The sequence below is a fragment of the Anolis sagrei genome, chromosome 2 (genome assembly GCF_037176765.1).
Source record: "Anolis sagrei isolate rAnoSag1 chromosome 2, rAnoSag1.mat, whole genome shotgun sequence".
Classification (NCBI taxonomy): Eukaryota; Metazoa; Chordata; class Lepidosauria; order Squamata; family Dactyloidae; genus Anolis; species Anolis sagrei.
Window position 1 is genome coordinate 253,684,131 of NC_090022.1, and position 25,306 is coordinate 253,709,436.

A 25,306-nucleotide genomic window follows, 5' to 3' on the forward strand; every position below is an offset into this window, starting at 1 on the left:
TTTAGATGTTGGGTCTTATGCTGGAGACAGAGTACAAAATTCAACTTTCTTGTGGCTGTTTGGAAGTGTCCTTGGATCTACTGAACCCTACACTGTCCATTGGGTTCAATATGTTATTATCTCTCGTCAGAGCCAAAGACAGGATGAGACAAACCACTGTGACAAGGAAAGAAAAAAGTGAGACTACTCAGTGTGAGCTGTCAGGGCTTTGGGAGTGAATTTGGGATTTGCCTGATGAGCTGTATTCCCTTTCTGTCTCAATTCTTAGGATCACTCAAAGCTTTTTGGACTCTTAAAATTACTCAGAGAGCACTTGCTATATTGTGGAAGCTGCAGTTTAACCCATTGCCCTCGGCGGTGCAGTGGGTTAAACCCTTGTGCCGGCAGGACTGTTGGCCGACAGGACAGTGGTTTGAATCCGGGGACAGCGGGTTGAGCTCCCTCTGTCAGCTCCAGCTCCCCATGTGGGGACATGAGAGAAGCCTCCCACAAGGATGGTAAAACATCAAAACATCCAGGTGTCCCCTGGTCAATATCTTTGATGGCCAGTTATCTCACGTCAGAAACACATTCTGAAGTTGCTCCTGACACGAAACAAAAAGCAAAACAGTAACCTTTCCAAGCTCAGAGACTGTGGTTTCTGCAACAAGTTTAGAACCAGAAGACAGTCTTTAGGCAAGGCTTTATGAAGTCTGCAGCCAACAGCAATGAAAGTTCCTAATCACTCAGTCTAATGCAGTGATGGAAAGTTGGCTGGGCTGTCTGGCTTCTCAGTGATGCCAGGAAATAATAAAGGGAAAGATGATGCTAGGCAGAGAGGAATACAACTAATATATAGCTACCTCAATCTGAAGAAGGCATGTGGCTCTGATTCTACTTACATCATTAATCTATAAACATGGATAAGAGCCCTCCCTTGGGATGAGGAATTATTATACCAAAGCGAAGGGAGAAGCAACCATTCTCTCAGAGTGAAGAGTTGTCCATGGGTTAATGTGAGTTTTCGGGGCTGTGTGGCCATGTTCCAGGAGCATTCTCTCATTACGTTTTGCCTACATCCTCAGGCATCCTCAGAATTTATGGTCTGTTGGAAACTAGGCAAGTGAGGTTTATAGGAATGTCCAAAGTGGGAGAAAGAACTCAGAGGCAGGTGTGAATGTTGCAATTAGTCACCTCAATTAGCATTGAATGGCTGCTTCCCGCCTGGGGGAATCCTTTGTTGGAAGTTGTTTGTTGGCCCTGATCGTTTCATGTCAGTAATTCCCCTGCTTTTTTAAGTGTTCCTCTTTATTTACTGTAATGATTTTAGAGTTTTTTAAAAATATTGGTAGCCAGATTTTGTTCATTTTCATAGTTTCCTCCATGTTGTCCATGTTTCTGTTGCCTGCCTTAGATCCGATATCCACTTTAGATCTCCACTATGAGCTTTAACATCAAGGTTACCATTATGCAATATATAGTTGAGGCTCTTTTGTCCCTATACAACAATGGCAAGCAAAGTGTGTCCCTCCCCCAAAAAATCAGGTTAATTTTTTTCCAGATTTTCTTCTGTACTCCAAAAATATCCCCATATGCCTTTTGGAATGTGTAAAGAAAATTTCCACCATTTTTGGAAGCCTCTTAGTATAAAAATATGATGTTGTTTGCCTCGGATTTTCATCTGGGGGATGTAGGGGAGCTTCTATTATGTTTTGGGCCCCTCAAATTGTTCAATTTAGGGTTAGCAGAAGCTCTTTTTCAAAACAGCAAGTAACCAGGAAATGACTTCTACACACTTCTGTTAAAATGTCTGCTCTTCTGGATCTGAAATGGTCCAGAAAGCTGCCAAAATGTGGTGAAAATGCATCTATGCTCATTGAGGGAATTTGAAGTCATGTTGCGGGGGAGGGGAGGGTGTTGATTTTATTTTATGCTTATCTTATATTGCTATGTTTTCATTTGTTTTATGTAATTGCGTTATTATTGTTCATTATTTGCGATTTTCGGTTTTATTTTATCTAATTGTTGTTTTCAGCTTCGCCTCATGTAAGCTGCACCGAGTCCCCATTGGGGGGATGGTGGCGGGGTACAAATAAAGTTTATTATTATATTTTATTTATTTATTTATTTATTTATTTATTTATTTTGGTGAATATGCTTGCGATGGGGAGTACAGACCTTCAAGGTCTCATTGGGGATGGATACAATCCCCTGCCCTTCCACAGTCGCTTACCCCTGCCATGTAGCCTGCATCTTGGAGGAGTCTTTTAAGCTTTCTAGGTGCCAGGCAACACAATAAAGCAGTCTTATTGTCCTAAACTAAAAAAGTGTTGAGTAAGCAAAGGAGTAGATTAGTTTCTTGAGTAAGCAAGAAAGCCATCCATTCTGCTTCTGTTAAAATTTCTGTCATATTAAACCTGATGATAATTCAGTGTGCCTTGTGTTTCTTCCCATTATGCTAGAAGTAGATCTATAGTTTTTATGCTTTTCTGCATATTGAGAGCCATATACAAATAAAAGGTAAAGATTTCTCCTTGACATTAAGTCTAGTCGAATCCAACTCTGGGGGTTGGTGCTCATCTCCATTTCAAAGCTGAAAAGGCAGCGTTGTCCGTAGACACCTCCAAGGTCATGTGGCTAGCATGACTGCATGGAGCACTGTTACCTTCTTGCTGAAGTAGTACCTATTGATCTACGCAGATTTGCATGTTTTCAAATTTCTACGTTGGCAGAAGCTGGGGCTAACAGCGGGAGCTCACCTCACTCTGTGGAATCGAACCATTGACCTTCCAATCAGCAGGTTCTGCAGCTTAGCGGTTTAACTTGCTATGCCACCATTTCTTATTTACACATTCAATATCCATGGCTTCACTTTACCCATGCTCCAAATGAGCAATATAAGTCATATTTTCTTCCTATAAAACAAAACTGAATGAAAGTTCATCAAATCTTACATGAAACTTTTATTGTACTTTATTTACAAAAACTTTGTCTAGAAATATTTCACAGGGACAAGAAAACAAATAATTACTGACACAAAAAGTTTAAACTGAAAATAGATTAGGTGAATGAAGGGGATTTCATGACATGCTTTCTTATCTTCTACCAATTTTACATGAATCTGACTGGAACAACTTCAATCACAGTTGGACTGCCACCAAAAAACCCAATTATTGGTCTTCTCTCATCTGCTGACCTTCAAAGGTCAAATGCTGACATTGTTGTTATATTTTTATGTGCCTTGGCCTCATAAAATACCTTGTCTGAGCAATTTACAAGGTAGATCAGGTTTTTAAAAGGCCAAATAAAGCATTATACAGAGAGAATCTCTATATGGCAGTGATTTTTGGTGAGAAACAATTACTAGTGCCTCTTGGACCACTACATGTCCATAGAAGAGTGAATTACACTTCAGACGTGATTAATAGGATGACATTGTTGAAAGTCAGCCTAAGCATTCATCTTTAAATGAAGTGTAATCACTAATGGAGAAGGGAGTATAATCATAAAAAGTTTGGTCACTTTGATTGGCTCAGCTTAAAGATTGTGGGGCTTTCCCCTCCTACAGTTAATGCTTAGCAGCATCATAAATGGAGTCGAGCTCTGAATCTTGGTCCACTCAATCATCTCCACTGGGAGACTGGCCCCATATGGCTCTTCCTTTCTCTCAACCATATACATTCTGTTAAGTTGGGAATACTATTATCTCTTTAGGACTCTGGTGTTAAAACATATGCAATTGTACCAGTGTTTGTAGTACAACAGAAAGCAAAAGTATTGGAGAGCCATGGCTTCTGAGAAAGTAAGGCAGTGGAGAAGCTGACCACTCAAGTCTGGTAGACTTTGGGCTTGGGTACGCTGTGGAATGAATTTGACACCACTTTAATTGCCATAGTTCAGTATTATTGATTCCTGGGACTTGTAGTTTCTTAAGGCACAGACAGGTTCTGGCAGAGAAGGCTAGAGACCTTGTAAAACTAGAACTCCTACAATTCTATAGCATTGAGCCATGGCAGTTCCAATCCAATAAGCTTTTATTGGCATATACATAGCAAAAAAGTATAAAATACAGTACAAGCCATAGAAGAGGGAACTTCACATTTGCTACACATTCAGTTTACAGATTTCATTCAGGAATCGTGCCACTGAAAGGCAGCAGTTAAAATCTTGACAGTTTAAAAGCATAATTACTCTGGAGCAATGGCAGTTAACGTATCAAATTGCATTAATTCCACAGTGTAGATGCATCCTTTGTCAGCCTTTCCTTACCACTGCTATATCTAATTTGGGGCACCATCAAGATGCCTGTCACTGAAAAAAGTACCGTAGTCTTCTTGTGAAGTCAGTAAATGTATGTTTTTATGCATACTGTTGCTTCTGCATATATTGAAAGTTGCAAAGTTTGGGGATTTACTCCCAAGTCAGTGAGTATAGACTTGTGACATAAAAACAAACCCCACTTATTAATATTTAGAAATAGAAGGTAATTTTATTCTCACTATTTTGCTTAAAATTGGAACAATTGCATGCTACTATCTTACACATGCAGAAGAATCACGCTGTGTGGCTTTCCCATGTGGTCTTCAGAAGATCTTCTTATTGGATTAATTCTGCATGACATTAAACAAGCCTGTGCTTGTTTCCAAACCTTAAAAAGGTTAAGTCACATCTAATTCTAGATGTTTACATTCTTAGAGCTGACTCTTCAGAACCACCAGGATGAAACCTTGTGTAGGATGCTTATTCATTGCTTCACCATTATCAACAAGTGAGTCTGTCGCTGGAAACAAAAGAGCAGAAATGGCAATGCAGGTTGGGCCTACCTTATGCAGTATTCCACAACCCCAAACCCTTCAAAACCTGAATCTTTCTGCTTCCAGCCACCACCTTATACTTTCATGATGCTGGCTGTATTGTATGCTCCTGCTTTTTTCTTTTTCATATCTTCTGCCTTTCTCTCTCTTTTGCCACCAGCTGCTCATTTACGCCTTCAAAGTAGCTGCTGTGGTGCTCCTGCTCATTTGTCTCTCCATTCTTCAGCCTCTGCAGCTTCACATCTCATTAAGTCAATGTTTATTTTGTGTATGAGATGTGAGAAGACTTCTGGTCCCACACATTTCAGATAAGGGATATTTATTTATTGTGTCAGAAGCAAATTGAGAATACAGTTATAATGTATAAAAATCCACAAGAAAAGTTAAAAACTTGACATTATTCTAGATTTCCTTTGACCAGAACCTGGGCACTTGGAGTGCCTCTCGTGTCTCTGTAAGAAGGTCCTCCATTGTGTATTTATAGTAAGTGATAAGATAGTACAATAAGGGATGCCCAAGCTGTATATAATAGGTTTGTGCTTGGATTTGTTCTGGCCAGTTCCCTTCAGCTAATCCAGTCTGGCTTGTTCGGTTGGCTGTAATGCTGAGGGCTCAGCCTCCATGTTTTTTCCAGCTCCAGCAGAACAGAAGTTGTTAAATACCAGCTGCTTACCAGCTGCTTTCAGTTGCAAGTGGAGTGCTGGATGGAGGCAGCTACTAGAAAGAAAAGAGAGGGCTTTTTAAAGGAAGCCCAGGGTAGGATAGTTCCACTTCCAGGTCATCACTTTTCCTTCCCTGGGAACTGAGAAGCATCCTTAAAATGCCTTGGAAAGCTGTGTGGCATGCTGCAGGGGGAGAGAGTGCAGACCTGTGCCTCCTGCAGCACCTGACTCTTCTAGAGCATTAAACCCAGTTTCCTCTACAGACAGAAGGAAAAGGATCACAAAAAAGAGTGGTATCTTAACTCTGATGCTTTTAATCCAGGTCATAATGAAGGATATAAGGACAAACAATGCCTAAAATGATGGGAAGCATTTTGGATCAACATTTTAACAGCTGAACAGAAAAAAAGTAATTAAAATGCTGTAATTAAATAATTCAGGAGGCTTTCAAAAGATGGATCGGGACCCCCACTAAAATCCAGGACACCAAAATGGATCGCAGTTTATCCAGGTTGCACAAGTCTAGTATATAATATCCCACTTTTCTACCAGTGAAAGTGCTTTTGCTATAGGTTACCCTTTGGAAGATGCTTTTATGGCAGTCTTGGAGCAAAAAGTGAGGTTAGGTAATAACTCTCATGGTCTTCTTGGCCCTTTTTGATAAAGCATTCTATTTTAAAAGAGCTCCTGAAAAATGGAGTACAGAGATTCTGGATCATTTACTTTATGACAATGTGCCCAAAGTGGAAGGGCTTTGAATTTGCTTTAGAATTACATCCAATCTAATACATTTCCATCTGCAAAAATATGCAGCCTACAGGAGAATGGCCATATGTATATATAACAGAAAGAACTGGCAAGATGGGCTTTATTGGCCATTCTGGGAACAAACATTGAATTGTACCAACTCTTACAGCCAAATTATTTGGAGTATTACAGCCAGCCATATGTGCGTCTTGGGCAGAAATGTAGTCCTGCTTGGACATGACTTTCTCAAGCAGATACAAGATTATAGCATTAAGCTACTTTGCTTTTTTATCCACATCAGTTAAGTTTTAAAATTAATTATAAAATAAAATGTCCAAGGCAAGTTAAAAACAGAAGAAAACTTTTATTTTTCCTGAAGTTGTGAGTGAAAACTGGGGGGCATAACCTTATTAGATATATTTTCACTTAATTGAAATCAGGGTTCTGTACTTCTATGTAAATAACAAGTAAGAAAAGAAGCTACAGCAGTCTTTTCCAACTTGAATTTGGAATTGGTGTAGATGAAAGCATTTGGCAAGCATCTTTGGAAATACGTTTTTGGATTACACTTCCTATAACCCCCTGAACAACATGGTGGTTACAAAAGCATAATCATAATAATGACCATTGATAATGCAATCCAAAATATCTGAAGGGCACCAGTTTGGAAAAGGCTATTAGAGCGCCTGAGTAACCTTCTATTGAGCTGAGAGATTACATCATGGTTTGATTGAATTATATTTACTGTAAGACAAGTTGCTTCATCTTTTCATGCTGTTTAAAACTACAGGAAAGGAGATTCCACCTGAACATGAGGAAGAACTTTCTAACTGTGAGAGCTGTTCAGCAGTGGAACTCTCTACCCCAGAGGGTGGTGGAGGCTCCTTTGGAGGGTTTGAAACAGAGGCTGGATGACCATCTGTTGGGGGTGCTTTGATGTGATTTTCCTGGTTCTTGGCAGGGGGTTGGACTGGATAGCCCACGAGGTCTCTTCCAACTCTATGATTCTATGTATAGTTTATAGCAGTTATTCTAATCTGGTACAAGTTGACTTTCCCCAGCAACATCCTGAATCAAAATCTTTCTTCCAGAAATCTGTTTAATCTTTTCTATAACCTTTGTAATCCTGGGTTTCAGTCTACCTCAGTATCTATACTTTTTTGGAACTCAGAAGCTGAATTTAGGTTTTTTTCTGAGCAAACTCAATTGGGTATTATATATTTTTCTAGTTGTTTTAAAACTGCTGCATCCCTTTCCCTTGTGGTTCTGTTTGAGGACAACATTATAGCTTTCATCTTTCATCTATCGCTAGAATGAAAAATAAATTAAAAGATTAATTCTGATTGAACTGAAGCTTTTGATATCATCGGAAGCCTACTATTTTGAGATTCAGTGGGTGATCTGCATTGTAGTATCGAGCTAGAATTCTCTTGAACCTCTGACTTCCCTTTCCTTCGAAGTAGCTTCCTTTTTTCATTATCACGTTATCCCTTCTCCTTACCCAGTTCTATTTATATGAAATATTGTGGAACTAGTTGTGCCTTTCCACCGTGGCAGTCAGGGGGAATATTTAGTATCAATTTCACTTTCTTCAGCTTCTGGTAGGGCTGTGCAAGTCATGAATGCTGGAATGATATCATATATTTGAGACATGGACACCCACACTACAAACCTGACATTTCAAGGGGAGTTCAATTTCATCTAAAATTCACTCCTTGGCAGTCCATTTCCATTTTTTTTTAAAAAAAGAACCCCATTTGCATTCCATATTTCTTCTTCCATGGTGCTTAAGGTTACAATATCTTAGTGATCAAAGTCTCTGATATTTTGTCTGGATTCAGTTTGTAGATTGCCTTAAGTCTACAACTGACCAGGTGTTGATTACAAACATTGGCTTCTTTGGGTTGTTGTAGGTTTTTTGGGTTATATGGCCATGCTCTAGAACAGCGTTTCACAGTCTTCCTAATGCCACAATCCCTTAATACAGTTCCTCATGTTGTGTTGACCTCCAACCATAATATTATTTTTATTCTGTAATTTTGCTACTGTTATGAATTTTAATGTAAATATCTGATATGCAGGATTTTTTTTTATTCACTGGACCAAATTTGGCACAAATGCCTAGTAAGATCAAATGTGAACACTGGTGGGGTTGGGTGGGATTAATTTTGTAATTTGGAGTTGTAGTTGCTGGAATTTATAATTCAGCTACAATCAAAGAGCATTCTGGAGTCCACCAACGATGAAACTGAACCAAACTTGGCTCACAGAACTCCCATGACCAACAAAAATACTGGAAGGGTTTGGTGGGCATTGAGTTTTGGAGTTGTAGTTTCCCTACATCCAGAGAGCACTGTGAACCCAAACAGGGATGGATCTGGACCAAACCTGGCACGAATACTCAGTATGCCCAAATGTGAATACTGGTGGACTTTAGGGAAAATAGACTTTAACATTTGGAAGTTGAGTTGCTGGGATTTATAGTTCACCTACAATCAAAGAGCATTCTGAACTCCACAAATGATAGAATTGGGCCAAACTTCCTACACAGAACCTCTGTGACCAACAGAAAATAATGTGCTTTCTGATGGTCCTTGGCGACCCCTCTGACGCCCCCTCACAACCCCTCCAGGGGTCCTGACCCCCAAGTTGAGAAACACTGCTCTAGAAGCATTCTCTCCTGACATTTCATCTGCATCTGTGGCAGTCATCCTCAGAGGTTAAGACCTCACAACCTCTGAGGATGCCTGCCATAAATGCAGATAAAATGTCAGGAGAGAATGCTTCTAGAACATGGCCATATTTCCCAAAAAACCTACAACCCAGTGATTCTGGCCATAAAAGCCTTTGACAATACATTGGCTTCTTTATCAACTAAGGCTTACATCAAGTCAGAAGAGAGAGAAAGAGTTTTTTATTACCTGCATGTTAGTGGAACTGAATACTCAAACTTGAAGTGGCTTTCCCAGAAGTTTCATAGAGTTGGCCTTCCTTCCACTTTTGTGGTTTTGGCTTCTACAAATTTGTTCATTCACAAATTTGATTTAAATGGTGTTTCTTGTATTTTCGAGGACTTCCGGCGTGATGACTCTGTGGTCAACCTCCAGCAAAAGGTCATCATAAAGTTGTGTTGGAAGACATTGACATTCCTAGAGAGGTATTCTCTTAGGTTAAAAATAATGTTTTCATTTGTGTTTTTTCACTTTCATGGGGTTTGGCTCCCCATCCCAGTGAATAAAGAGCATGTAGTTGCTAGTGTAGGTATAATAGACTTATATGTATTTTTTATTGGCAGTAGGAGCTACTCCTATATGAAACATATTCAAAGCTTATCAAAAAGACAATTTTAAAATATTGCACTTGCCTTCCAGAAGGCCCAAAATATATACACACCCAGGGCCCTTCCACACAGCCGAATAAAATCCCACATTTTCTGCTTTGAACTGGAATACATGGCAGCGTGGATTCAGAGCCCTTCCACACAGCCCTATATCCCAGAATATCAAGGCAGAAAATCCCACAATATCTGCTTTGAACTGGATTACCTGAGTCCACACTCAGATAATGTGAGATTTTCTGCCTTGATATTCTGAGATATAGGGCTGTGTGGAAGGGCCCTAAGATAACCCACTTCAACGCAGATATTGTGGATTTTCTGCCTTGATATTCTGGGTTATATGGCTGTGTGGAAGGGCCCTAGTCCTGAGCTAAAGCACAAATGTAACTAATTTATCAATAGATGTTCTGGAGCAATTAGAGCTCTGGCAGAATAAAACATAGACCATATTTTTTTCTTTCTCCATTTGAACAGAGGTTCATCAAAAAGCAAAACTAAATTTTAAAGTAGTGAATAATTGATACTGAAGAAAGATTAGTATTTGAGATTGGCATTTGGGGAGTCTAGGTTATTGCAAACTTTAAAATCAATCACTTGTAAGTAATGTCAGTGCCATTACTGTATTTCTGAAATTATAAAAATTCTTTATGAAAGCTAAGCTGGTTTTTACATGAACTCTCTCAGCAATCTAGTTCTCACTGTGGTCCGCTTCTTCTGCTCTTGGCACGCAACACAGGCGAATGTCAATATATAGTAGCAAGTGGAGCATGAATATCCCACTTCGTATAAGTGTATATTAAAGTTACTACAACCTGGTTTATGGCCCTAAACAGTTTCCTTCCATCTGCCGTGTCATTGCCTCGATAACTCTATCAGAAGAAAACACCAACCCAAGTAAGCAGTTGAGATATCCCTTGTGAGATTATGATTAAGTAACACAATGTTACTTAGTGATGCCTTTTTATTGCTGACCCTTCTTCTCCACTCAAAATTAATTCCAAGTAGCTATTTTATTTGTAAATTATTACTTCCAAGCTTCATATCAGGCTCACTTTCCATAGTGCCCACAGAGTCCCAAATCTTGCAGATTCTTTGTTCTCCTGCCTTTATCCTCTTCTATAGCAACTTCTTTGGGTATTTCCTTATTTATTTATCTATCGTGTCAGACGCAAAATGAGAATACAGTTATAATGCTTTTTAAAAGAAACATAATCAAAGTTTAAAATTTGGTATTATACTAGATTTCCTTTGACCAGAAGCTGGCCACTTGGAGTGTCTCTGGATATTTCCTGAAGAAACACTTCAGATTTCTGCATTTTTGCCGCATTTCTGATCTTTATATTGAGGCTAAAAACATGAACAATTCAGGCCTAATCAGCAAATGTTTTTTGGGGGGTGGGGGGAGATTCCTTTTTTGGATCCATGCTACATGGAAATTGTGTTGAAACAAAGTGTAAGTATTCTGGAGTTGGTTTTAAGGACTCTGACTTCTGTCTCATTCAGATCATAAGCAATCTGGCTAGTACTAAGGAAATACTCCTGTTTCCTCATATATAGTAAAATGCAGTCCCTAAAAAAAAAAAACCAAACAAAAAAACAGAACTGCTTTTCAACTCTTTTTAAAAAAAGAAATGCTCTTAGTAGGTGTAATTTTGAATTCACGCAAATTATAGCTCTGTTATGACCATGGGAATTAAAAGAGTTGAGTTCTTCACCCTATTGGTCAATATATGGTATATTACAATGTATATTACTTGGGAGAATGTACCATTTCCTTGTCAGAATACATAATATTAATAATGAAATGAAGATATGTAACCCTATATATGTCTGGCCAACTGCCACAGCTATGTATTGTCGAAAGCTTTCATGGCTGGAATCTCTGGGTTGTTGTCATTTTTTTGGGCTGGATGGCCATGTTCTAGAAGCATTCTCTCCTGAAGTTTCACCTGCATCTCTGGTAAGCATCCTCAGAGGTTGCGAGGTCTGTTGAAAAGTAGGAAAATTGGGTTTATATATCTGTGGAAAGTCCAGGGTGGGAGAAGGAACTCTTGTTTGTTGGAGCTAGGGGTGAATGTTTCAATTGGCCACCTTGATTAGCATTTGATGACCTGACAGTGTTCAGGTGCGACTTGTTCCTGCGTGGGGGAATCCTTCGTTGAGAGGTGATTAATGGTTCACGATTGTTTATTTTAGAGTTTTTTTTAATACTGGTAGCCAGATTACCATGTCAGACTACACAGAGAAGCCACTGAAATCCACAAGCATGTGGACAATTTCAACAGAAAGGAAGAAACCATGAAAATGAACAAAATCTGGCTACCGGTATTAAAAAACTCTAAAATTATAACAATAAATAAAGAACAAAAGTCAAACACAGGGGAACTCCAGGCAAGAAACAATCAGAAACAGATAATCACCTCTCAACAAAGGATTCCCCCAAGCAGTAACAAGCTACACCTAAAAATGGTCAGGCCATCAATTGCTAATCAAGGTGGCCAATTGAAACATTCACACCTAACTCCAACAGACAAGAGTTCTTTCTGCCACCCTGGACTTTCCACAGGTACATAAACCCAATTTTCCTAGTTTCCAACAGACTTCACAACTTCTAATGATGCCTGCCGCAGATGCAGGCAAAATGTCAGGAGAGAATGCTTCTAGAACATGGCCATACAGCCCGAAAAACCTACAACAACCCTGCCACAGCTATCTTTTTAAATATCTGAAGTAATGCTGAAGGAAAGCATTAGCTTTAACATACGCATTTCTGGTCTGCATGCTGGATCTGAACTGTAGGTATTGCAGCATCCCCGGCAGCACTGTCCCCAAGTGCTCTGCAGTCTCCTCGTTTTCGTCCTGCATCTTCTAAGGGCCTTATGATAGCTGTCTCCCACAAGCAAAGTAAAGGCAACTCTGCTTGTGGATGAAGCAGAGTCGCCTCATTCACAGATACGGCCCTCCAAGGTTATTTACTCGGCCCTTGCTTAGGGTCAACCTAAGTCTGAAATGACTTGAAAGCACACAACAACAGCAACAACAACAACCCTATCTCATTAGCCAAAAGCAGGCCCACACTTCCCATTGAAATACTAAGTTTATATTTATTAAATTTTTTCATTTTAATTATTGTATTGTTTTTCAGTGTTTTTTGCACTACAAATAAGATATGTGCAGTGTGCATAGGAATTTATTTATGTTTTTTTTCCAAATTATAATCCAACCCTCCAACAGTGTGAGGGACTGTGACCTGGCCCTCTGTTTAAAAAGTTTGAAGACCCCTACTCTATTATGAAGAACTGTTAGCTCCCATTTTGGTAGCCAGTTTGCTTCTTTCTCCATAGCAGAATTCATCCCTTCTTTCCATAAGTTGTAGTGAGTTCTTAACTGCCATGATCAAGAGATCAGAAGCAATTACAAAGCTGAACATGCCCTCAGAATCCCTTCCCAGCTCACATGAAGTGTAGCGTAGCATTACGAATGCCAACATTAACATTGATTATGGGTAGAAAAGGTGCAGATGTAGTGCTATGCCATCTTGAAGGCTGACGGGGTGTGGGTGGAAGGATTTTCCTGGAAGCCAAACAGAAGAAGTACTCTGCTATAGTTATCTTTAACTATAGTTGAAAGATTGACTGTAATACATGTACCCTAAGGTTTAAAAGTGGGGCAGGAAGGAGGGAGAGCTTTTAAGTGCAAAATATTAGCGTCCAAATAATTTCTATATATTTTTTACATTTAACTATTTGAAAAAAAAGTCTGTGTGGAGATACATATATTCAGCTCTTCACATCTCCAATGAGTAGTTCAAACCATTATCTTTTAATAGGCACGTGCCTGTTTCATAAGGGCATTTCTTTATGTTTCAAAAGAATTCCAGAAAAAAAACAATCTGGGCCAGCTAACACCTCCCACCAAAGGATTCACCCAGGCAGGAAGCAGAAGCTGCAAGGCTATTCAGTGCTGTTCAAGGTGGCCAGTTGCAACATTCACATTGGCTTCAAACATACAAGAGTTCTTTCTCCCACCCTGGAGATTCCACAGATATATAAACCCCACTTGTCTAGTTTGCAACAGACCTCACAACCTTTGAGGATGCCTGCCATAGATGTGAGCGAAACATCAGAAGAGAATGCTTCTGGAACATGGCCACACAGCCCGGAAAACTCGCAGCAACTCATCTTTTTAATTATTGGACATGCTTTCTTTTCCCCTGCTGGTATGACTTCAGCATATGTTAACATTAAGCCATTATTTGCAAGTGATTTGAACAGTGTTAAGCCAGCTGACCATGTCTGCAACGTATGGTGTTGTGTGTGTGTTTTGTGTGCCAATCCTCTTGTATTCTTGCTATCATGTGCACTGTGGTTAGTTAATGCAGCCCTCTTACACAGCTGTTGAAAAGATACAAGAGAACTGTTTTGAATCCAATTGTCCAGTGTTTGGAGATGCTGTAAGATGTAGTACAGTGAGATAAGAGATTAGTTGACTGAGTCACATCCCTTTTACTCTGTGAAGCAACTGTATTCACACTCTATATGGTTTCCTATTACGGTCACTCCCAGTGGCTGCAATTCAGAGCAGCAAGTCATGTACTAAGAAGCCGTTGCTATTAGCTGGAGATAAACAGCGTTGTTTGTTGCTGGTCATGGTATAGGACCAATTTCAAGCGTGAATGGATGTATATGAAGCCAAAGATAATTTGCTCCTCCAAACCGAGAACAGAGAAAATGGTGCAACTGGGCCATAATAAGGTATTTTTTTTAATTCCCCCCCCCCCACCCCGAACCCTTATTGCTTTTACATTCCATTACTGATTTTAGCAAGACTCTGTGGGGTGATTTAGTATGACATATGAACTGTTGGTTTTATTAAATAGACATTACTGACTATCTGTGGGGTGATTTAGTATGCACTGTTGGTTTTATTAAATACACATAAGAGCAAAAGACTTTAAATTTGGGGGGAAAGAAATCCCTTTTTTGGATCCATGCTGAGGATTATTTAAAATATGAATTAATGTTTTAATAGTCATCCTAGTAAACCTCTAAGAGGAACACGAGAAGGTGCCTGTTTATTGTATCTTATACCTTATTTCCAATGTTCTCGTTGTATGGAGGTTAAAATATATAGATTTTAGCAGGCTTCTCTTGCTGCAAGTTGAAAGAGGTCTTCCACAGCTCAAATGATAAAAAGTAGTAAAATAGTAAATCCTCTCTTCTTCCTATGCTAAGGGAGTTGAAGGTATTGGGATGCACTGTGTATTCCGACTTCTCTATACCTTTGAATTTAATGAACAATATAATGTATAAGAATGCGCTCTGAACATATATCAGCACTGTGTGTGTGTGTGTGTGGAGCATTTCTATCCCATCCTTCTTGCCTCTGAAGAAGGACTCATGACGGCTACCAACAGGCACCATTCTGTGCCAAACAATAAAAAAGCATAATATACACTCAACTTGCATTAAAAACTATTATAAATACATTAAAACAGTTCGCAGTGTATGTGTGTGTGTATATAATATGGTGTAGTGGGCAAACTACTAGAATTACAGAAGGAAAACAAGCATCTGAGATGTTTATATTTTCACGAAATCTAAACGTACGCTACTGACTACTGTATGCAAACTTGTTTCTATAATTGGCAGGACATGAGTTGGTGTTGTTTTAGGACTATGCAAACAAAGCTGCTGGATGTTTTCAAAGCAATTTGGTTTGGCTTCCTAATGTGTTGCCTTTAAGAGTTTATCACTTTGTGGCATCTTGGATGTTATAACAGCGTTAGCAAAACCCAGTTATTTTGCTTAAAATATACTTACAAAAACAGGGCATGCTGTATATTTCGAAGTAGTAGAGCAGGCATAGGCAAACTCTGGCCCTCCAGGTGTTTTGGACTTCAACTCCGACTGTTAGGAATTGTGGGAGTTGAAGTCCAAAACACCTGGAGGGCCAGAGTTTGCCCATGCCTGTAGTAGAGAGATTTTAAAAAATCCAATTAACCATTTTGTGCTAGATTAAATACCAATAAAATAGTCACCCACCTTTTCGAGATGATAAAATATTAATCAGTCTTGAACTTTTATCTTTAGCCATCTTCCCGTACTAATTTTTAAAAATGCCGTTTCTCTGACTTTGTTCAGTATCTGAGGCACTGTTAATCATAGGAGCTGATAGTGGGATTTGCATAACCTCATGAGATTTGATTAAAAGCATGGGATCTGAGTAATCAAAGATTTAGGCTCTGCCAAAAATGCTTCGTTTTTCTTGTGAAGAAAAAAAAGGATGTCACGAAATGCGTACAACATATTTTCTGTTTGTGTTAATGATGATGAAAGACTTTGACACATTGTTATGTAAGAGTTCTGCAGCAGTCCTGAATGCATTGGTCAGCAGAACCGTAAAGAAGCTCTTAACTAGGGTTGTAGACTTTCTAAAAGTAATGGCTAATTCAAGCTTTGAATGAAGTAACTTGCTTGGTTTTTTTTTTTTTAAAAAAAAATAGAAGATACTGCTATACTTTTCAGTGTAACAAGCCAGTCTAATTTTATGGTGTTTTCAAACAGAGTGCGATATGCTGATTTACATCAAAATATTTGGTTTCTGCAAAATTCTGTGATCATTAGTGGAATTGAGTTTACATGCCAGATCAGAATACCATTTATCATCCAAATTCACTAGAAAAAATAGGAAATAAAACACTTGTAGTTTTCCCATAATGATACTGCTTATAGAAACTGGAGTCTATTTATGGATGATTTACAATTACTGCATATTAATTAGGGCCCATTCTTTCATATGTTCTTGTAATGATGCAGGAAACCTGGAACGTATACTGTTGATACATGCTGTAGAAATAAAGCTGCTCCCTTCCCTCCTCTCCTTTAAAAATCAGCCTAAGACCTACTTTTGCTCACTAGCATATGGAGAGGAGGGGGATTAAATGGTCAAGAGATCACCGCCGGGCCTCTGGTTGAAAACTATGCGTATTTGGGCTTTCCTGGTCTGCACCAGCCCAATGACCTAATTTGACTTCATAACCATCCCACACCATTTTGTGAACCTTTGCTGGCTGTTGTACACTAATGTGGATGTTTTGTTTAGATTTATGTTATTATAGAATTTGGTCTGATTACGTGTAGTTTAATTTATTGATGTCAGGTTTAATTTACTGATGTTATGTCTTAATTTGATCATAGGCTTTAATGTTACTTTTACATGTGGGGGTTTTCTGGGATTTTATGTTAGATTTGTATGTTTTATGTAGGCATCGAATGTTTGTCATTGTTATGTTGGAATCTGTCCTGAGTCCCTTCAGGGAAATAGGGCGGAATACAAATAAAAATTATTATTATTATTATTATTATTATTATTATTATTATTATATGGTTGATTTTTTTGGCCCTGTTCTCTCTCTCTTATCATCTGCCCAAGAAAAGTGAAAACAGGTGAATGGGATCCAGTTTCATGGTTCTGTCCTTTGACGATTCCAGTTTCCAAAGGCACTAAGATGTGGGTTGTGTACACAGAAAAACAGTTTGTGTATTGTGCCATCAAGACCAATATAATGTTAATAGCAGAACCCCATGGCGGAATGAAAATCACGCGTAGTTCCAATCGAATTAATTGTTTTGCCAGAGAAAAGATATGTCACGCAGATGGTCAGTAAAGAATAAGGTGTTTCCTCTTTGTATTGTTGTACAAGGATTTCAGAATCACTGGGTTGTTGTAGGTTTTTTGGGCTGTATGGCCATGTTCTAGAAGCATTCTCTCCTGAAGTTTCGCCTGCATCTCCAGCAGGCATCCTCAGAGGTTGCGAGGTCTGTTGGAAACTAGGAAAATTGGGTTTATATATCTGTGGAAAGTCCAGGGTGGGAGAAAGAACTCTTGTCTGTTGGATAGGTGTGAATGTTTCAATTGGCCACCTTGATTAGCATTTGATGGCCTGGCAGTTTTTAAGTGTGGCTTGTTAGTGCCTGGGGGAATCTTTTGTTGAGAGGTGATTAGCTGTCCCTGATTGTTTCCCCTCTAGAGTTTCCCTGTGTTTGAGTGTTGTTTTACTGTTACAATTTTAGAGTTTTTTAATACTGGTAGCCAGACTTCATTCATTTTCATGGTTTCCTCCCTTCTGCCTGTCCACATGCCTATGTATTCCAGCGGCCTCACTGTGTAGTCCGACATGGTGGCTGCCAGAACCTAGTGTTTCCTCTTTGTTATGTAGAGCAACATATATACAGTCATGTGAACAGTTACATTGACTCACACAATGTCCTTTGAGAGAGATTCAAATGCCCTTTGGGTGTCCGTGTGAAAGAACCCCTTCCAGCAGCCCAGAAGCAGAAAAAAACTTGTCTTGGCAAGCTCCCACTCAGAAAAAACTTAAACATGTAACTGTTGCCAAAACTAACAGGTTCAGGTAGCATCCCAGGCATAGCCCAACTAATGAGCTTCATCCTTTGAATTTTTCAGTTAACACACTCACCAACTGATTTTTACATGCTCCAATAAACCCTGTACTTGTGGACATTGAGTTTCAGAGTATGCGTCAAGGGAAGAATCCAACCTGAAGTATAGATGTGTAACCAGATGTACAATCAGTTGTGTAAAGTGTTGCATACGTGTGGAACCACAAGAAGAAGTACAATACTAATCAGGCAATGGCAGAAACCAAGGGAGCTTGACTGGTGTGTATTCTGTTCTTCTGCACAAACGTTACATTGGGATTTAGAACAAAGCATGTAAATACAATAAACTAATTCAAATGCAAACTAAATATAAACTCCTTGGTAGAACAAAGCATTTTTTCCAACATAAATATTACATGTTGCTACTACTGGGGCTCAAATCTGAATATATTTTGCAGAAACATTTGCAGCATTTTCTTTAACTCTAAAAAAAATCCTATAGCATTAACATGGATGCTGCCAGTTTAGCCAGATTTATCTGGAAAAGGAATAATTACATTTTCCTTGTTTGTCACTTTCTCTTCAGAACATAGAGCATCGTAAATTTAAATACATATATGCTCATATTAGTGTGTGGACCAACATGCTGTAAAACCATGTCTCTCTTGGAGTGTCTAAGCACTATAGAGGTGGACAATGTATTGCACTGTATTTCTTAAGAGGAGGAAAATATTTTGAATTGTTGTCTCAGTGTCCTACAAACCTGAAAATAAGTACAACCATGTAGCTGCTTGATTTTGTCAAGTGCCACTTTTGCAATATTGTTCTTGTTTACTCTAGATTTAAAAGCAATGCCATTGCAATTTCAGGTTTGTAGGACATTGAGATGACAATTCAAAATCTTGTCCACTCTTAAGAAATACTTACGGTGCAAATAAGATCATATTAGGATGGGAACAATGTTCAAGCTCTTGGCTTTCCCAGGTAACCTTCAGTTTCCTGTTGGCTTCACGATTAATGTAGATTGAAATGTCTTGTCAGGGTTCGGCTTCAGGTGGTTATCTTTGTGGTAGCTGGAAAGATCTTTCAGGGCATTAGTAAGATGGTTTTCAACCATTTCAGTCTTTTGCTTGTGTTGTTAGGACAAGGTCATCAGCATATATAAAACTCTTTGTGAGTGGTGGCTATGGCAGATTAATAGTAAAAATGTTAAACAAGGTCGGCGCAAGAATGCTGCCTTGAGGTAAACAATTCTTTTGTCTCCTCCACCTACTTTTCCTGCTCGGAAACTTCACATAGAAGATGTGGTGTTCTAGGAGGTTTTTGTAAAATTGTAGTCTCAAATGATATGGTAGATTTTATGCAGCAATTTCCTATGTTGCACTGTGTTTGTAAGGTCCGCAAAAACTGTTCACGTAATGCAACCTTTCTCATAATCTTCCTCAATATATTCGGTCAAGTTAAGGATTTAAGCTGTATGGTAAAGGGGTGGGAGTGAAGGGAGATAGGCTAGTATAGCACATGTTACTGAAAAGCTAAATGCAGGTAAAATTTGGTTATTATTTTAGGATTTTTTTTGAAGTGTGATACCATTATTGGCCAACCAACATGCATTGTTATCATTGTTATGCTCAAATTAATATATTTTCTATGTTTTTGTTAGGATATTAAAAAACATACATAAAAATATACAGACATACAATACATAAAATATACAACAAAATATGACATGGATATAGCTCTCTGTCACCTATAAATGATGATGATGATGATGATGATGATGATGATGATGATGATGATGATGATGATAAACTTTATATCCCACCACCATCTCCCCAAAGGGGATTCGGGGCGGTTAACATGAGGCCAAGCCCAAAGATACAATACAGCAAAATAAAATACAAAATGCAGGCAAGAGAAATTGCATCAGAATAAAATACATAAAGTAGCAAAATAAAATAAAGGAGATTGACATATATTAAAATCGAACACAATGGGCAGGCCAAATGGATAAGGTAAAATGATAAAACCCTGGTTGAGGTAGGAATAGAAAAAGTGTAATTGAGAGGAGCCCAAAAAGGGTGAACAGTGGGGTTAGACATTCAGTTTAGGACGGGGGAAAGTGCATCCTAGGGGCAACACTGTAGATGGGACAAACAGAACTGGGACAAATGGTCACTCTCCAAAGGCACATCGGAAGAGCCAAGTTTTCAGATATACTTATATTTACAAACAGAAACATTTGTTTACGTATAATATTAAATTTTCTTCCACTAATATACAGCAAAATATATACTTTTATTTACTAAAGAAAAAATGACCCCAACACTCATTGCTCTGAACCTGCCATTAATATCATTTCATCTCTCTCTTTTAAACAATAAAAACTGTCTAAACTGTCTAAAAAATCTACTCATAGAAGGATATGCCCATTGACTTATCCCTTAACAAAGCTGTTAATTTGTCAATTTCTCTTAGATTTAATATCTTCATTCATCTTCTACCATGAAAATCTCAACATTTTTCCACTTTGGGGCATATAGTAATTTAGGCACTTTGATCGTATGCTGCAATATCATCTCATGTTGCTTCTTAGGTTTATATTAAAGCCTTTCAGGGTCCTTCTATGCCTGGGTTTTCCAGAATGTAAACAGCTCTTGATATTGTGTAGGGCTGTTACCAACAAAGCTTAAGGAACAGACGTTTCAAAAGTTAATGTGAATTGTGCCTCATTAGGTTGGGGCCTTAGAGACAAGGGGCTTTGTAATATGATATTGATTAGCTTTTGCCATTGGGAGAGGATTACAGAACTTCAGCTGCAAGTTCAGGGAATTTTCTTTTGTAGCTGATGATTATTTTTCAGCTCCTATCCTAACCACACAAAAGATCATCAGAGATTTTGACACAAAACAAATTATTTTTTATGATTGCAATCGAGTATGATGTAATATTCTACAATTTAAAGGGAAACAGAATACAAAACGAGAGGAGCAGATCAGGTCAGAAAATAAAAGTCTTCTATGTGGCTGATTGGTCATGAAAACTGAAGCTGTAACTTTTTTCTCTTGGTAATTCAGGCTGAAGACACTGGTATCTAATAATGAAATTCATAGCAATTTTAAGGAATTGTTGGGTAACACTAATGAATACAGTGTTAGTAAGCCCTAGGCAATAATTGTAGTAGCTTTGGCATTCATTTACCTCTGCTCTGTACTAAAGAAAATCTTATTCCACAACTGGAATTTGTCTCTAAACAGAACATTTCTCACAACAGATCTCTAGTCAACCCTCATTATTCAAATTTAACCACATTTTATGTACTAGCAGAATTTCCCTTACCTTTATAATTTTGCAGTTCATTCTAAATAGGAAAACAAATCAAGAGTAGAAATCTCCATGTTAGAATTATGATGTAGGAGATGAGAATTGCACACACAAAATCAATATTTTAAAATAAATGTTGCTCCTCAGAGCAGACAGACATTAAGAAGAAAGTATATAACACATTTGTTATTTCTCCTTTTTTTAGACAGGTAGTTGACTAATAGACTAGAAAGACTGGCTGATGGAATCTAATTTTAAGAGAAATGAGAATTTACACTGGAATGAAACCCCAGTTGAACGTTTGGAATATTGCACTGCCTGCTGATGGGGCTCCCTGTGTGTGTGTACACAAGTGTACTCTTATGAAGAAAAAGCAATTCTGCACACTTGGAGGTATGGAGATAGAATGAGAAAGCAAGGGGTTTGTCCAAATTCTCATAAAAGTTCAGAGCCTTTCTTGAAGTTGTTAGGAAATAGTATATACTTTAAAGCAGTGGTTCCCAACCTTTTTTTTAAACCAGGGACCACTTGACAAGGGACCACTTTGACCAGGGGCCAATCTCCAACATCAGTTTTTGGTCAACTTTAGATTTGGTTTGGGGTGCTGATTCAGAAAATTGCATTGGATAGACCACATCAGCTCTCGTTTCTGATACAGAACATATGCCATGGTCAGTGACAGGGAAGGAGTGGCCAGCAGCATGAAAGGAGCAGAAATAAAAAAAAATAAAACAAATAAAGAGGAAGGAGGCTCATGGACCAGATTTTCGTCCTCGCAGCCCACTGGTGGTTTGCGACCCACAGGTTAAGAACCACTGCTTTATAGACATGACTGTTCAGTGTCTCCACTTTTGTTTTCATATAAAAATATAATAACTTATACATTAAAATCACCTAATTAAAACATATAACAGTGCTATGAATAGGCACTGGAATTTGTCTTCATCTTATGGGGTCAGGTCCATTAAATAATGCCTCTAGTCATGTGAGATCTGATCTCACTTCCATTCCAAATAAGAGGAACAATAGAAATATGTTTTAGATCCTCTACTGTTAGTATGGTACAACTTAATTGTTGACTTTACCTTAAAACAACAACTATATAGTTGAAGAAAACCTAATCGAGTCATGGTATTAGTCACTGGAAAGCACGGCTGTTTACTTGTTTTTTGTAGGGAGGAAAATATTTTAATTATTCTGTCTACTAATTCAGTCATGGTGCCCTTTAGTAGCTTTCTTCAACTATGTATCATTTAGAAGGTTTGGATTGCAACCCCCATATTCCATGACTTCTGGCCATATAATAGGAGGAGGAATACTAATGGTTGAGAAAGGCTACTTCTATTTTCCACAATCAGACACATCCTAAAAAAATACTGTTATTGTTCTCCAATTTCTGGTCAAGCTTATTTGGCTTCAATCCTGCACACATGTAATTTGAGGGGGTAGGAAACCCACAGTGAACACAGTGGGATATATTTTTTGAATAGAAATACATACAGTTGTGCTGGTAATGTACTCTTGTAGTTGTAGGGAATAATTTGTTCCTTAAAATAAATATTAAAATAAGTAACATCTTATACATGTTATCAAAAATAAATCATTATATAATGTGCTAAAGTTTAAGATTTCCAAATGAACTGGTAAATCAAATTTACATAAAGTCCAAAACTGATATAAATTGAGTCTCATTATGCAATATATCAGAATTTGTGGTGCCAAACAAAATCTCTACCAAACACATAAAAGTTAACACTTGCAGTAGGCTACTAACATATGTTAGATGGACTAGTGTGCTGCAGCTGTTGTGTGTAGCCTGAACTTCAAAGATTTCTGAAATAAAGTACATTTGAAGGGATTAAAAAAATAAAATAAAGACAAGCGTTCTAGGTTGAACATCCTTTTCCAAGATTGCAATTTTTTAAATTATCCAAAATTGTCAGCATAGGTGACTAAAATACAGACACTTTTCTTCCTGATTGTTTAGTGTATACAAACTTGGTTTCATGCACAAAATTATTTAAAAGGTTGCGTATAAAATTGCCTCCAAGCTATGTGTATAAGATGTATATGAAACATCAATAAATTTGTATTTGGACTTGGCCTCCATTTCATGAATTCTCATTATGTACATGTATACAAATACAGGTATTATATAACCCGGAAGGGGGGGATCCAAAATACAGATAAGGGAGATTCAACCTTTTTGAGTTTATTATTGCATTATTGTTTGTATTTGGAAACTGGTGGTTATTGGCGTCTTTATCAGTGGAGCAGTGAATCCATTTGGACAGTTTAAAAAAACTATACAAAGTTTTGAACCTATTCAGGAGTAAATCCCAAATTATACATTCACCTCTGCACTGACATAGGAGCCATCAGATGCCAGCATTTGGGAAAAAAGAGTGAAAACATGACTTCCATTTTAATATTCTCATTATTCTGATGACAATTCTACTAATTGTTTGATTAGTTATAATCTAACTTCACTGGTTTTATCTTGGTGATGTATTCTAAGAACAAATTAATCAGCAATCCATTTGATTCATTAATATGAACTTGCTAGAGGAGTGAAATTATTTGCCCTTGTCAATAAATTTCCTTACCATAAAATTGCTAAGAAAGGATGAATTATATGAAATTCAGAGTTATGGCTTGCTTGTTGTAGTGTTAATCAGTTTATCAGAGAACTTGTGCATTCTTTTGAAAATGCATACTGTACCATTTGTTCTTAAGGTACTGCAATGTACTTTGTATATTCAGATTTTGCCTTCCTTCATTGCAAATGGATTTCTTCTGAAAATATTTGATGTGGTGTTGAATATATGTGGAAATGTGATACACTGGTTGTTTAATGCTAGACTGAAAAATGACTTCCCCTTCTCTGATTTACCATTGCCAGAACACGTAGAAGTAGAACATTGTGTATTTCTCTTGAATATCTGCAAGACAGTTATCAGAATTTTTTTGCACACATTTCTATTGACAGTAGTTTAGCTTCTCTTCCAGGTCTGTAGTTAATCTCAAGTATGATTGATGAAACAATGGTTGTGAAGTAGGCTTGTTTCCAACCACGTACAATTAAGATTAATCTCTCCTTGTCTGGGCTTGTTTTATAGTGCAAACCACAAATTAAGCTGCGGTCAATCTATCTGACTATCTGAAGGACCACATTCTCCCTTTAAAGTCTTCCTGGGCTTTAAGATCTTCCATCTAGACAACCTTACAGTAAGGATTTGTGAGACTGCATAAGAGGATGCCAACCCAGGTTTTTTTAACTCCCTTCCTAGAGAGACTATTTCTTGTTATATTATTGCTTGAAGTTGAATTCTAGCAGGCAGTGAGAACCATGTGTTTAAAAGAAAATGGTTTTTAATAATTTGCTTTATTATTTTTATTTCTTACTTTTTAGAATTGTTAATTATATAATTGTGTTAAATCATTAATTATACAATTTAACTATATTTTACCCATAACTTTATATGTGTTTGATTTTGATAATCTGTCTTGAGTTCTAGTTCTGGAGAAAAGATGAGGTATAAATAAATATTACCACCACCAGAACCATCATTTAAAATGAAAATAAGAGTTTCTGAAATGATGGTGAAGAGGAATTGTATGTGCTCAAGGAACACTGTGGCCATTCTTATAATGTAATCTTGTCTTATTCTGAGTCTGAATCAGCTTTGTTTTGTTTCTCTAACATATCAAACCCATTAAGATTGTAGACTTAAGGGGATTTTGATAAATCCCCCAATAAGGAAATTACTTCTTCAGCAGGATTTCTGTGCTTCTTTAAGGTTTCTGTTATGTGATAGACTCTGTAGTCACTATCACTTTCAGTAGCCTGATTTTCTCCTTCACTCCCACTTTCTCTGGTAGGTTCCAGTTTTTCTGAAAGTGTTGATATTTTTTGTACGCTGGTCATGTCATATGGAGAAAGCATACTATATTAATTAATTTAAAACTCCCATGAGATTATTTATTAATGTGATACATATTCATGAGTAATAGTAAAAAAAAAAAAAACCTGAGCTA

General features: G+C 37.8%; 1 protein-coding gene across 4 annotated transcripts in view; it reads left to right on the forward strand.

Annotated features, from left to right (window-relative positions):
* MCTP1 (multiple C2 and transmembrane domain containing 1) overlaps positions 1–25,306 on the forward strand; it is a 232,711-nt gene that overhangs the window by 55,078 nt on the left and 152,327 nt on the right. The window contains exon 1 of one of the 4 annotated variants that reach the window (XM_060761794.2): positions 13,921–14,293. The exons of the other annotated variants lie outside the window; for them this stretch is intronic. Within the exon in view, the coding sequence (XP_060617777.2) occupies positions 14,219–14,293 (75 nt within the window). The 5' untranslated portion in view covers positions 13,921–14,218. Of the gene's footprint in view, positions 1–13,920; positions 14,294–25,306 lie in introns of those variants that run through there. 4 annotated transcript variants of the gene reach the window in all.